At 41.1% G+C, this 14,632-nt stretch overlaps 1 protein-coding gene across 3 annotated transcripts in view; it reads right to left on the reverse strand.

Annotated features, from left to right (window-relative positions):
* Positions 1-3,157: 3,157 nt before the first annotated feature.
* Positions 3,158-14,632, reverse strand: part of NRP1 (neuropilin 1) — a 157,134-nt gene continuing 145,659 nt past the window's right edge. For 2 of the 3 annotated variants that reach the window (XM_001143690.7, XM_001143771.8), the window contains exons 14-17: positions 11,880-12,151; positions 11,291-11,387; positions 8,362-8,412; positions 3,158-6,026 (exon numbers count right to left, since the gene is read on the reverse strand). In XM_001143690.7, the coding sequence (XP_001143690.1) occupies positions 5,737-6,026; positions 8,362-8,412; positions 11,291-11,387; positions 11,880-12,151 (710 nt within the window). In that variant the 3' untranslated portion in view covers positions 3,158-5,736. The remainder of the gene's footprint in view (positions 6,027-8,361; positions 8,413-11,290; positions 11,388-11,879; positions 12,152-14,632) is intronic. The other variant, XM_507736.8, reaches the window with a different exon arrangement.

The raw sequence follows: 14,632 nt of genomic DNA on the forward strand, positions 1-14,632 counted from the left end.
ATTTGTTATTTGCATAACAGAAAGAGTATTTCTTCTTACAAGTGAAGAGAATTTGGGTGACTTAAATATAAATAAAATTAAAAGTTGACCCAACAGAAATCATGTTTAAGACTCTAAAAATGAGTTTCTTATAGTTGGAGGGCTTGAATTCCAGCAGAATTGCAAAAGATCAGAGCATAATAATTGAGTCTGCTTTGAATATATCACGTATCCAAAGTCAAGGAACAATTTAATCAACATTGAAAAATTTCAGAAGTTGGACAAAATTAGAGCAATGATAATCCTGATAGGTGATGGAATGGCTCCCTGGCAGGATGACATCAAGATCATGAGCACTGCCAACATCATCTATCTGAAAAAATGATAACGGGGCCTTAAGAAAAGGGTGTGGAATTGGCTTATGTCAGAAATGATGGGGCAGAGATGCCCAGATCACTGAAAGGAGCATTATGAGGAACAGAGACCTGCTCCTCATCCGGGTCAGTCATTGTCTTGTCCAAGCTGCACAAAGGCAAGACTCAGAAGCCCCTTCCAGGACAGTGAGTCCATTTCCAGTCCAACATTCTGCCAGAGCAAGCGACTTTCCAAATCCATTTACAGGGCAGTGATAAAATTAGATTATCGGCTATGAATATTATACACTTGTGAACGCCCGCATCATTACAGGACAATTCCATTTAGATGTGGAGATGAGACAATTTTTCTGCATAGAAAAACCCTCTCTTGGGAGCCACTATTGACCACAAAGCTCTATTATCTGATACTTTCTTTAATAAGAAAGATTAAATAGAGTTCCATCTAGTTTTACCATTCAGGAATTTAATATCTTTGGAAGGTATTAAGCTGTGTGTGCTATGTAAGGCAACGTGTTTTGAATAGAAGGAATTGGATATTCACATATTGGTGTGCATTCCCCTTTCTCCACTGACTGCACTGTGATAAGGAAAAGAGCACTTGCTATGCTTCTGCCACACTTTTAAAGTTTTTAACCCAGCAAATTACCACATCAGCAGGCTCTCTTCTCTATCAGAAAAGCCCACTTTTAGGCCCCCCACAAGTAATCAGGCAGAATGACCACAAAGCGCACTTCTGGGTTAAGTGAGATTTTAAATTTACCATTGTTATTCCAGGCTGCATTGTATTTAGACGCTTCTGAAAAGTGCTTTGTGTTCAGACACCACCATCTGAAGCAATGCAAACTTTTGCACACCTGGCTCAGGTGGCAGCAGACCACGTGGGGACTTCTTAAATCCGAATGTGATGACAGGTGGTCTGGGGATCTTATTAAAATGACTCAGCAGGTCTGGGGCACAGCCCCAGACTCTGCATTTCTAACAGGATTCCAGTGATGCTGCTGCTATTGCTGCCTCTTGGGACACATTTTGGGCAGCCGGGCCCCATGTGAACCTCTCCCAAGTTAATGCAGAACTATGGAATGGTGGGTGGAATGGAGGAGAGATGAGACCAGATACATCCTGGACTCATCACTCAACCTCTCTGAACTTTGGATTCCTCATTTATAAAGTGGAATGAATAATTACAAAACTTAACTTACTTACCTTTCACAGAGCTGCTGTGAAAACAGCTAGTGTTTCAACAAATAGCAGTGCAATGCCATCACCATAGAAATCCCTATACTCTTTCTCTCCTAAAATGATAGGATCAGCTCCTAGGACCTTTCTTGCATGCGTATGATAATGTGATGTTCTCCTCTGAATCATCTTTCAATGTTTCTTTGGAACATTGCGGGGAAAAAGTCAGTTCTCATCGTTGTCTTCCATGCTTCTTGCTGCTAAGTTCTACTCAACGTGATAGTCCCTTCATCTAGGTTTCTCAATCCCCAAGTTGAAATTCTGCTTAAGATCCCTTAGTGGATATAGATTAGGGAAAGAGAGCTAATTCTTGGCAAAACTGTTTTTTAATGCAACACAAACTGTTATAATTACCATTGGGAAGCAGGAACATTATGGAATGCCGATTTGATTTGCATAAAAATACAGTGCAGTTCAGCCCAAGTGGCAATTAATAAGTTATCAGGGAAGACAGGAGACACAACAATAAATCATTTTTATGTTTTAAGTTAAATGTTTCAGTCCTGAATCTGGGAAGTATTATACAGCGATTTAGCTTCTTAAACCTAGTACGAAAAGCCTAGCTTAGTCTCTAACTAGGGAAAAGAGTGAACAGCATTCATGTTGAAGTTCTTCTCAAACAATGAAACAGAGATAGTATTAGTGCATGGCCCTTAGCATTTTTCCGAAAGTATGTGTGGATTCATTCTAATAGACCCCTTGGAAGTCATCATATTTTTCTGGAAACATCCGTGAATTTAGGTAAAATGTAACTTTAGTAAAGTGATTCTCTATCTCTGACTCTTTTCTGTGAGTAGAGAGACCTAAAAACCCATGCATTAGGGAAAATTTTCTATTCTTGGTTAATCTTGGAAAATGCAAAAAGGCATAAGTGTCCAGAGAAAAGCAGGAAGTGGAGGAAATATTGATTAATGGAGCCTGGCTGTCCAAAGCAGCCCACTCCTCAGGGAGTTCCTGTGCTTCCAGGAATACGTTTTCCTACAGTCAGAGGACGGTAGTAGAGAAAGACTTATTGGTCTGTGAGTAATAGAAATTAAGCGAGGCCAGTTTTGTGGTAAAAAGGGCCCCTTTGACTTGACACTTCTGTTGTCTTTGTTATTGTTATTATTTTTCCTATTATTCTGGTCCTAGATGGAATAAAACTTTCCTAAGAATTACCAAACAGCCAGTTGTAATGTCATACCCAACTTTTCCCATTACCTAAATGCAGCATGGGTGCATGAATAAATACTGTCAGGTTCATTACTATTTTCTGCAAGAACAAAACTTACCAAGTTATGAGTGAATACGATAAAAGAAACTTTACCAAATGAAATATAGAACATTTGACACACAATTTAGGATCATTTCCATTCCTAACATCAAATTCTGTATTCCTTATCATGACAGGGTCCAATGTGAGTTGAGATTCTACTTTCAGAAAATGTCTTCTTAATCTTCTCTCCTTATCAGGATATTTTTAAAAAGAGAATTTTTAAAAATCTTGAAATTTATTGGATAGTGGCATGTCACCAACTTCTTTAACTAGAACAGTGCTAATATAATAAAAGCCATCAGGTGTGGGATATTTTATGAAAATGTTTAATTCAACTGTTTCTTTGGAATGTAGTAGTCATAGTTTGGAATTTAAGTTACAGTTCAGTTCTATGTGGTTTTTATGCTACTCAGTGTCTGAGAATACAAATGTCATTTAAAGTTAAGGCTTCGCTGTTCATTTTGAAACAACAATTTACAAGTGTCATATTGTCATAGAAAATAATAATTTCTGTAAAAAAAATCTGCACAAAGTCTTATGATGGTACAAAACATGAAGCAATAATATACCAGTAAAATGAAAACATTTTACTACAGAAAGTTTTATAGATTTCCATAAAGAAAAAATATGTTATTTTACACCTTTAAAAATTACAAAACAATCTAAAACAATATAAACTGAACATTTTGTAACACTGCCTTTACAAATTAATAACTTTATAAACATATAATTTTTAAATATATTTATCAGTGCAAGATACTTTAAATTTTAAAGTTGCAGTATCATTTTTCCTTGGCTGAGGACAACTTTAAGTCTGTTGCCTTTAAAAACAACAAACGAGTGTTTCTTAGTGCCTTCCTTCTGGTAGGATTATATCAACTAAATGAATGTCTCTGGGGACAAAAAACTATTCTTCTTTCATGGTGATCAATACTTTCCTGGAAACAAAAGGCATTCTCAATCCAATTTAACTAAGATGAATGGACTGTCTCATCTATGATGCAAATGTGACTCCCAACAAATGTCTTTGAGTGAGACGTCTAGCAATGTGGGAAGGAAGATCTAAAAAATCTCATGTCCAACATGGCATGATAAAAATCCACCAAAACCAACCAAAGCTTCTTTGGGTTAATTCATAGGCTGCCTGGTAAGATATTTGCTTCCCTGTGCTGTTAGAGGCTTAGATGTTGCCAGCCCTAAGGCAGGCTTATTCTTTGTGAGCCGCTGGAAGTTTCTAGAAGCATTCATTTAAGTCTATTTTTTCAAGGTTGCTGTCATGAATTTTTAAAACATTTGTTTTGACTTTATGTGTTTTTCCCCCTCTTATCTTAAAATACTTGACCCCCAGGCATCAGGATTTATAGTTTCATTCTTAAATTAACTGTTCTTCCTTCCACTTCCCTTGTGTGACTCAGTAGCAAAATAAGAAAGTTCTCTTGGGTCATTTTTGCATATTTGGATAGAAAAATCTCATGCTTTTGGATTTGGAAGATTTTATCCAGTTCTTCCTTTGGGTCTCACTTGAAAGCCAATTTGTATTATTTCTTTCCTCAACTTATCACTATTTCTACTAAATGCCAACATTTCTATCAAAGGTCATTTTGAATAGAATAGATAAGGAAAAAAGATACTGTCACTTTAACCAGTTAACAAGAAAACCAAAGTTAGACTTTGGAGGGCAAAGTTAGGAATTTCCCTTATTTATTTATTTTTAAACATAAAGTCTAGTAAAATCGTTTGCCATTCCCAGCAGGTTAAAGCTGCAAGTTTCTTTCCTGGACAATGGCAAATCCTCCAATTCTAAGAGAGAAAAAAGACAGAGAGATAGGAGAGAGAAAGAGAAGAGAGTTTACATTTGAAAATACATTCCATATGAAAGAACAATAAGAGAGAATATTGCAGCTTTATACAAAAGGGTCAAGAAACATGAAATTGAACTACAGAAAAAGCAGAACAATTAAGCCACGTTGCCAAATCTTCAGAGCCCTTGCCTGCCCGGAGGGGCTGACGTCTCACACGAAAATAAACTTTCTTCTTAGTCAGTGGGCCACCAGGGTTTGACTAAAGAGTAGGGCTTTCACCAGCAAGAAACAGAGTGGGTCGTTAATGTAACACAATGAACCAGTACAAACAAAAAGGCACTTGAGAGGACATAGACTAGCCAGTGCCAAGGATTTGTGTTTTTGTTGTCACGGTTGTCAGCAGTATACCCAGTGGCCAGCCGTGTTCAGGGATGGCACCGTTTTCTGTATGGAGTTCACAAGCACGAGGTTTAGTACAACACCGGAAAAACAGCAAGAAAACTGGACAGTATTGCTTCGTAAACAGAGCTGACACACTATACCAGTACTGAGGCTACAGTACTTTAAAAAGAAAACAGCCTAATCCTTCTTTGCCTATGCACGACGCGGGCAATTATACACAAGTACAACTTCAGGAGTCCACTGAAATGCGGTGATTCTAGTATATTCTGGGCACTGGGTTTCAGGTAGCATGTCCATCCAAAGGGCCACACGGAATACGCTTGGTGCCAGCATCTTGGATTTCGCTCAGTTTCCAAAAAGAATCCATAAAGGGGAGAGGAGAGAGAGAGAGAGGGGCAGGAGGGGTCGAAATGAATGATTATGTCAATCATACTTGGTCTCAACACCAGCATCTGATTATTCAAATGAAACCAACAGGAAACAAGCTGACTGCACATGAGTCCGATGGTGAACACAGCTCCTTGTCCATGTCTGTCAGCCATACTCACTGAAGCTCCTGAGAAAAGCCTGGCTCAGTGGTCATCAACACACTTCCCAGCCTGTAGAGTGAAAGATCAACAGCTCCCCAGCTCACTCCCGTCCTTCCACTTCCATCCTTTGACTGTCTTTTCATCTCTGTCTGCCTTCATGCCTCCGAATAAGTACTCTGTGTATTCAGTTTGTCTTTTTTCAACTTCACACCATCCACAAGTTCAAAGTTATAGTTCTCCAGGGCAGACAAGTTTCTTTCTGACATCCCATTATGCCAGCAGGCACAGTACAGCACGACCCCACAGACAGCCCCCAGGAGGACCCCCAGGGCGCTCATGGCTATGATGGTGATGAGGATGGGGTCTAAGGTCTTCAACACATTGCCTGGCTTCCTGGAGATATTCTTGTCACCTTCTCCTTCACCTTCGTATCCTGGCGTGCTCCCTATGGAAAAAAACAATATTGTCTCCGTGAGCACCGCCAACAGACCAGATGAAAGCAGACAGAAAAATAGAAAGGAACGAAACAGGAGCAAATCACACACCCCAGTTTTGCCTGTCATATCTGACTCATTGTTGGGAACAGAAGTGTGGGAGGTGGTAGAGGGGAGTGGGCGCTGGGGCTTCTGACAGACTGCTTAGCACGTGGAAACAACCCATTCTGGATCAACTGGGAGGTTCCATGCTCATCTGATTCAGATTTCATGCAGCCCCATCTGTCCTAGATTGTAATCTGTGTTTACAGTCCTTGGCTAGATAGGTGATCATTAAGTTTTGCAAAATGCTTAGTCACACATTAGTCTAGCAAGGGGATTTTACCATTCCCAGTGCATGTACCTAACCCCAAAACAGGCACGAGAAAAACCTTCATGGCTGCCCTTCTACGTGGTGCTGTTTCCAGGATCTGGCATGGTTTATGCATGTGTTTGTTCTCCCATATGGAAAATCGTCAAGTCAAACGAATTTTGCCCAAAGTCTACAGTAGTTTCAGTAAAGAAGGAGTGATTTTTTAGAACAAGAGAATGCTTGCTGCTGACATGTAAACAGAGTGTGGCTCAAATCGAGAAACCATGTCTGTCATGCCAAATAGAAGACATTTACTAATAATCAGCATCTTTGCAGCCCTGGTAGTTTAACTGGAGACAGTTGCACTGCTCTGCAGCTCAGTCACTGGAGACTTGTTTTCTTTAGAGTGGAACAGGAGAAATTGTTAACATGGGAGCTTTGAGCCTAATTACCTGGTACTAGAAACGGGATGAAAATGTTAACGCACAATATGCCTGGGGTTTACTTAATGGTGTTCTGATCAACAAAGATTCCAATCAAAGAAAACTAAAAATATGAGATGCAAATCCCTAACCAAGAGAAAACAAGCCTTGGGGCATATTAATACTCTCTCCCTTGATGAAATATTGTTTTGAAACAACCTCTAATAAAGTTTACATCTCTGTGTGGACTTGGTAATGTGTTCATATTACTAACAGCAAGGTGCAATATTTATTTGTCTCTATGAAGTCCACGGCTGGCCATAGAGTAGGAGCCCATTTCTAAGGGCAACAGATGCTGACATGCATTGATGATAAGGGTGCAGCACCATCCACACAGCAGCTGTGAGTGATGGTGGAGCAAGTGTCCAACAGCCCACAATGCTGGCTGGGAGATCTGGAAACTTCTGGGAATAGACTAATACCAGGCAAGGCCTAACTCTGATCAAAGGTCTTGCATTTGATCACAAAGCAGCGTTCAGCAAAAACACACATTTATAGTTCATCAGGCTAAAGTGTGAGGCTACCACCTAATTAGCTATGCTACTTAAGTTTCAGTCTCACTATCTGTAAAATGGGGACAAATACAACCCCTAGAGCTGCTGTGAGGATTAAATAAGATAAGGTATGTAGGACGGGTGCCGTGGCTCACGCCTGTAATCCCAGCACTTTAGGAGGCTGAGGCCAGGGAATTGCTTAAGCTAAGGAATTCAAGACCAGCCTGGGCAACATGGTGAAACTCCACCTTACAGAAGACAAAAAAATAAGTTGGGTGTGGTGGTGTGGGCCTGTAGTCTGCTCGGAAGGTTGAGGCAGGAAAATCGCTTGAACCTGGCAGGTGGAGGCTGCAGTGAGCTGAGATCACACCACTGCACTCCAAGCCTGGGTGACAGAGACAGACTCTGTCTCAAGAAAAAAAGAAAAGAAAAAGATCAGGTAAGTAAAGTGCTCAGAACATACTAACTCTTCAATAAATCCTTCTTATCATCATCATCATCATCATCACAAAACCAAGTTTCCAGTAGAGGAAGATGGGAAAAGATGAATCAAACACAATGGATTATCTCAGAAATTGGGTTCTGGTCTCTTAAAGATCCTAGCTGGATATCAACAAACAGAAGAATTTGGGTTGGTTTCAAATAACTGTGTATGGAAATAGTCTTCACTAATTTTCTGTCTTTGTAGTGATAAACTGAGTGTGTTTGAGCTGATTATCCTTTATGTTCCACCTCTAGACTGGGCAGGGAAGGGCCAGGGTGAGCACACTTCCCAGGCTCAACCAGGTGTACAAGCAGGACCCGTCACCGAGGCTCCCCAAGTCTTATGGGCAGCTCGGAAGTGGGTACTCTGTGCGCACAATCCGATCCACAGCACCAACCCAGGGCCATGGGCATAGATGTTTTTTATTTGAACTTTTTGACATACCAGTGTATTAGAGTTCCACAAAGTTTCTTCATAAACACAATGAAAGCCATAGTAAAATTTTTTTAAAATTGGTCAGCAAGACAAATTTACCTGTTTCATCAATTTTAATTTCTGGGTTCTTTTTATCCAGGTCTGCTGGTTCTGACAAGTCAAACAAAATTGAAAGAGATATTTGAACTGCCATCAAAATATAATGCACCAAACTACACAAACCTTTAGGTACATGCACACACACACACACACACACACACATGTCTACTGGGCTCCTTTTGGATTTTTTAGTTCAATCAGAAATCACCAAACAGATCAATAAAGAGGCAATGTTAAATGACCGGGAAATTGGTAATGTGACATCACAACACTGCCTTTAAGGTGCCATATCTAAATCCAGGTAGCACCGCTGCTAGCAGAATCTGTTGTTTTAGGAGACAAGGGTGGGCTGGGTATGCTGGCTCGTGCCTATAATTCCGGCACTTTGAGAGGGCAAGGCAGGAGAACCACATTAGGCTAGGAGTTTAGGACCAGCCTGGGCAACATAGTGAGATCCCATCTCTACAAAAATAAAAAAATTAGCTTTCCAGCTGCTTAGGAGGCTGAGGTGGAAGGAGAGCTTGTGCCCAGGAGACGGAGTTTACAGTGAGCCATGATGGTGCCACGGCACTCCACCCTGGGTGACGGAAGCAAGAGCCTGTCTCAAAAAAGCAAAAACAACAACAACAAATTGAAAAAAAAAAAAAAAAGAAGAGAAGGGGGAAGAGACATGGTTTTGGCATCTGAAATGTGGAAAAAAATCTGGTGAATATAGGTTCTACTGAAGTAGATTCGTACATATGGTGACCATCCTATAGTTTGTAGATAACTGCTTCCTAAATTTAGTGTGCGTTAGTTTGGCTTCTCTAATAGTATGCCAACTCTTTGAGGCAAGAGACTGTGCCCTGTGTATTACAAAAATAGATAAATACATAAAATAGCTATTGAAGAAGTAGAGTTCCAGTATTCCTGTGGTACTAAGTACAGAGCAGGAATTTTTGAGTGCTTTGTCCACTGCTGTATTCCAGCATTTACAACAGTGTCTAGCACATCATAGGTGCTTTAATAGATATTTGTTCTATGTATGAATGAATGAAAGATTAATAAATAGTTGATAATCTCATAGCATCCACACCCAGATGTTCAAGGATGCATATTTGATGAATCATTGTACAATTGTCTTACACATATTTTTATTGGTAGCAGCATAAACAAATAAACAAAGTGGTTTAAATGGAGCCGTAGCTGTGAATTTCCCACTACAATGTCTGGCAGCAACTACAGCTAAATGGACAAATCACAAGAAAAGAAAAAGTCCCATAGAATTGTCTCAACTATGTGCTTTCTTTTCTTTTCTCCCTTCCTTCCTTCCTTCCTTTTTCTTTTTTTTTGAAATGGGGTCTTGCTCTGTGGCCTAGGCTGGAGTGCAATGGTACGACCTTGGCTCACTGCAACTTCCGCCTCCTGGGTTCAAGCAATTCTCCTGCCTCAGCCTTCCGAGTAGCTGGGATTACTACAGCTGCGTGCCACCACGCCCAGCTAATTTTTGTATTTTTTAGTAGAGATGGGGTTTTGCCATGTTGGCCAGGCTGGTCCTAAACTCCTGATCTCAAATGATCCTCCTGCCTCGGCCTCCCAAAGTGCTGGGATGACAGACGTGAGCCACTGCACCCGGCTCAGCCATGTACTTTCACTGGAGCATCCGCATGCTGCTTTGCATATGGTATGTGGTCAGTTAGAACTTGTTGAACCGAATTGAATTTCGTTAGAACTTGTTGAACTGAATTTAATTTCGTTTCTTTGTTTTAGTCTGTGGAGTTTGTTCTCACATCCCAAAACATCACCATCATCACTCTCACTTTGGAATGGAGAAGTGAAGAAATCACAGACACTGTGTTACTACATGAAATACACATTTTTACAGCAGTGTAGATATGGATGTGGATAATTTGTAAAGGAGTTGCAACTAAACTATTAAGCCTTATCATTCTTGTGAAGATTTGCTAAGTAGTGCAGCACTAAGCAGATTCCCTTTAATAGTATGAAGAAGCAAGCCTTTATTCATTGCTCCTTTCTTTTTGCCCAATTTCTTCAATGGATCCTATCAAATTATTGCCGCTTTAGGGATTATATATATTCAATATATTATATAATAAAAGCTTTGTAAGTTGCTGAAATGATCAAAACCCCCATTACAGCCAACAGACCTCCTTTGTCTTAAATTTGCCCAATAGGCTTATCCCATTTTGTTATAATTAACATCCTATTATATAATGATGTATAACAAAAGTTTCAATGTAGCAAATGGAGCTGAAGACTAATTACTGTGCTATTACACTGCCATTAGTAATGCTATTTGTAATTATATATCAAGAACTAGGGAATATGAATTGGTTTTCTATGTCTTACATCCACCTAGTACAAGACCCATAAAGACCAATTCTGAAATACTAGGCCAAGTCTCTGAATCTCATTGAAGTCCTTTAAGTCATTTCAGATATTTTAAAAGTCAGAAACATCTACTTGTGATAAAGCAAAGAATTATGGCTTTTATGGTTCATTAACAATGTATTCTTAATTAAACTTATTCTGATCAAAGTTTTCAGAGGCCTGCTGTTTTGTTTATACACCCAGATATTTGAAATTATCCAGATGTCTGACTTTCCACTGTTCATCAAAATGTTTCGGTATGGCATCTATAGCTTGTAAGCTGGGTCTTCTTAGCTATCATCTTTGGATTCTGCATTATTTGTGGAGTTTTATAGGTATCAAGCAGCCATTATGAAGGACCTAGGGTAGGTGACGGGGCAGACACAGGTAAATTGGGCTGATTGTATGCCCTGTTGCACCAGAATACGCATTTCCTATGATGTGCCGAGAGGCCACACCGAAATTCTAGGTAGAAATGAGCAAAACAAAGGCCATGATATTGGCAAGAGTCTTGCCCTGGGCAAGTACTCCATTGGTTTCTACAGCAGCTCATACTTACTTGCACAATCTTCTTGTGAAATGTGGTTATTAATACTAATGTCATCCACAGCAATCCCACCAAGGTTTCCTTTTCCGATTTCACCCTCGAAAATCACCTAACAAAATAAGATCATTTTCACAGTATTGAAATGCTCATCTCACATGGCAGTGTTTACAAATGCTTGTTCAGCTCCAGCTACGGCACATAAATTAAATTCATCAGATTCAGCGTAACACAGACTTCACTCATCAATCCACATTAGCTGCCTGGTGATGGTATGCACCTTCTCCTTACACTCTCTTCTTATAATACAAACTTTAAAACAGGAGAAAGCAGCAAACAAAAGGAATGATACATTGTGAAAGCCCAGAAATAGATGACACGGAAGCCCTTTGTGTTCCTTCTCAGCAAATTGGTTCTATTCCTGCAATCTAGGAGACTGTGAAATCTGCTATTAAGGTGGTTATCATTGCAGCAATATCTCAGGGTTGGGAAACACTGGAAATAATTTCGGAATAATTCCCATGTCTCATTTGCACAGCCTCCAACATATCATCTCAGTATTCCTGCAGCCACTGCCCTCCCCAGCCTTGGGAAGAGGTCATACCTGATAAAGTTTCAGAGACTTGTGGAGCAAGACACGCCCTTCCTTCCAGTGGTCACCTTGGTGTCCAATGGCCATCCAGACCAGCTGATCGTACTCCTCTGGCTTCTGGTAGCGCAGTTTGACCCTGAGTGTGCCGACGTGGGACCCAGACATGTGATACCAGAAGGTCATGCAGTGGGCAGAGTTCTGGGAATAAACCACAGGGCTCACCAGGCGAGCCACTTTGCCCTTCTGATTTTCGTCAGCTTGGGAATAGATGAAGTTGCCATCTCCTGCTGTGACAAAGAACTGTGTTAGGGAGAGTGGCCAGGATTACCACACTTTTATCTCTCTTCTTTCAAGTCTCACTAATCAAAAGCTTCCTGCGCTGAGCACCAAGAACCCAAATACGTAGTGGAAAGGGATAAGTGTGCACACTTGGGGACCTCATGGGCACCTAAGGCCCTGCTCTCAGCTCTTGCAAAATGGACATTTGATTAGGGGAAGGCTGAGTGGCACTAATTAGGATACTACTTATAATGGAATGCATTTTCATATGGACACATGCTATGCCTCAAGCTGGCATTTGCACCATCACAAGCAAACTGAAAGCAAAGTCTGCATAGACTGGACTGAAAACTCCTGGCTCTTCTTAGAGAAACCTTATTTATTTATTTATTTATTATGTTAGACACTCCTGTTGCCCAGGTTGGGATGCAGTGGTGTGATCATAGCTCAATGCAGCCTCAAACTCCTTGGTTCAAGTGATCATCCTGCCTCAGCATTCTGAGTAGCTATGACTACGGGCCCATGCCACCATGCTCAGCTAGTTCTTAAAAAGATTAATTTTTTTTTTTAAGTAGAGATAGAATCTTGCTATGTTGCCCAGGCTAGTCTCAAACTCCTGGCCTCAAGCAATCCTCCCACCTTGGCCTCCCAAAATGCTGGGATTACAGGCATGATCCACCACGCTGGGCCCAAGAAACCCTGTTTTTATGCAACTTTAAGATCACACTGCAGCACCCATGTGAACACATGCATTAAATGAAATCATTGAGATGTATTTTTATTTATCATTTGAGCAGCAGGACTTCTGATTAATGAAATTTCTGTCACTATGACTGCTTGATAATCATAAACCAGTAGTTTTTCCTAATAATGTAGTAATCTTTTTTTTACACTTTTCAAGTTCAGATTATTTTTCCCGTAGTTTGTTTTCATGGTTTTTGAATTCCTTAAACACACCTGAGAGCTTGAATCTCTACTGTGAGCCCTGCCTCTATTTGATGTGGGCTTCTGGCTCAAGGAGAGGCAAGGTTGCCTTGTTGAGGTTCATTAGAACGTGCCATTTTGGCAACTTAGACACTTGCTGAACTGCAAGGACTTTCTCTTGGCTTCGCTTTTAATGACCCCCACTGGGAACATTTCCTCCTGCCACCACCTGGTCTAAACACACAGCTCATGTTTCACTGTTGGCTCTGCAAATAGAAATCATCTTCTCTAACACCTCACCTGATTAAGTGTGAATCTGCTGCTCGGGCCTCAGTGGGCAGCAAGAGGTTGTGTTTGTTGCCCAAGAGACTTGTGTGTTTGCAAGGTGCTTTCTCACTGTGCACACGTGGGCACATACTCCTTTCTGCTTGCCTGTGTCAACAGTGTCCAGGTGGATGTGGACGTGTTCATGGGCAGCTTCCTTTCCTTACCTGGCTGCTTATGTGAGAGCCCACCCTTCTTCAAGCCAACGGGTGGAATCATAAAGGAAGGGTGTTCACAAATGGCAGCTCTAGCAGTAGGTTTGATACTGCAGGATGAATGTCCCTCTCGCTCTCTGACCTTGCAGGTGTCCTCTGTGACTGAGCTGATCCATTCACACTTAGGATTTGTTTTGCCCACTAATTTATCAAGATGTGATTACTTGTCTGTGGGAAGGTGCCATTTCACTGTGATGAATCCACCACGATGGGAAAAAAATACACCCATCGTGCCTCTGTCCCCTCAATCTTACGGAAAAAAGACTGAAATTGGCAATGCTGCTGCCATGTCTTAATCCCACTTATTGAGCTCATTGCTCAAAGTTTATTGAGGCTAGTCAGAGAATGGGTGTTAGAAAGAAGGAGAGAAATGGACGTAGGTAGAGGGATGCTCTCCCATTGGACATCCTCACTCAACTGCACCATAATCACTTCCCATCCACAACTAGACAGTAAGTTCCTCAAGCACAGAGACCCCCTCCTTCATACCTGTATTTCCAGTGCCCAACACAGCATCTGCCATGTAACAGGGCTTCTCAAATGATGCCTGTTCAGTGCACTAGGAGAGATGCCAGATTTCAAGAATCCTCTGCCTGAGGAAGTTCTTATGGTCCCTGACTTCTCACGCTGTGGTCTTTAAATATGCTCGTGTGGCCGGGCGCGGTGGTCCACGCCTGTAATCCCAGCACTTTGGGAAGCCGAGGTGGCTGAATCACCTGAGGTCAGGAGTCCGAGACCAGACTGGCCAACATGACAAAAACATGTCTCTACCAAAAATACAAAAATTAGCCAGGCTTGGTGGCGTGCATCTGTAGTAGCTCCTACGTAGCTGTAGTCCTAAGTAGCTGGGACTACAGCTACTTAGGAGGCTGAGACAGGAGAATCGCTTGAACCTGGGAGGTGAAGGATGGAGTGAGCCAAGATCACACCACTGCACTCCAACCTAGGCAACAGAGACCCTGTCTTAAATAAATAAACATATAAATTAAAACTGCTCGTGGTGCTCCTCTGCTTAGAATTCTT

The sequence above is a fragment of the Pan troglodytes genome, chromosome 8 (assembly GCF_028858775.2).
Source record: "Pan troglodytes isolate AG18354 chromosome 8, NHGRI_mPanTro3-v2.0_pri, whole genome shotgun sequence".
Taxonomy (NCBI): Eukaryota; Metazoa; Chordata; class Mammalia; order Primates; family Hominidae; genus Pan; species Pan troglodytes.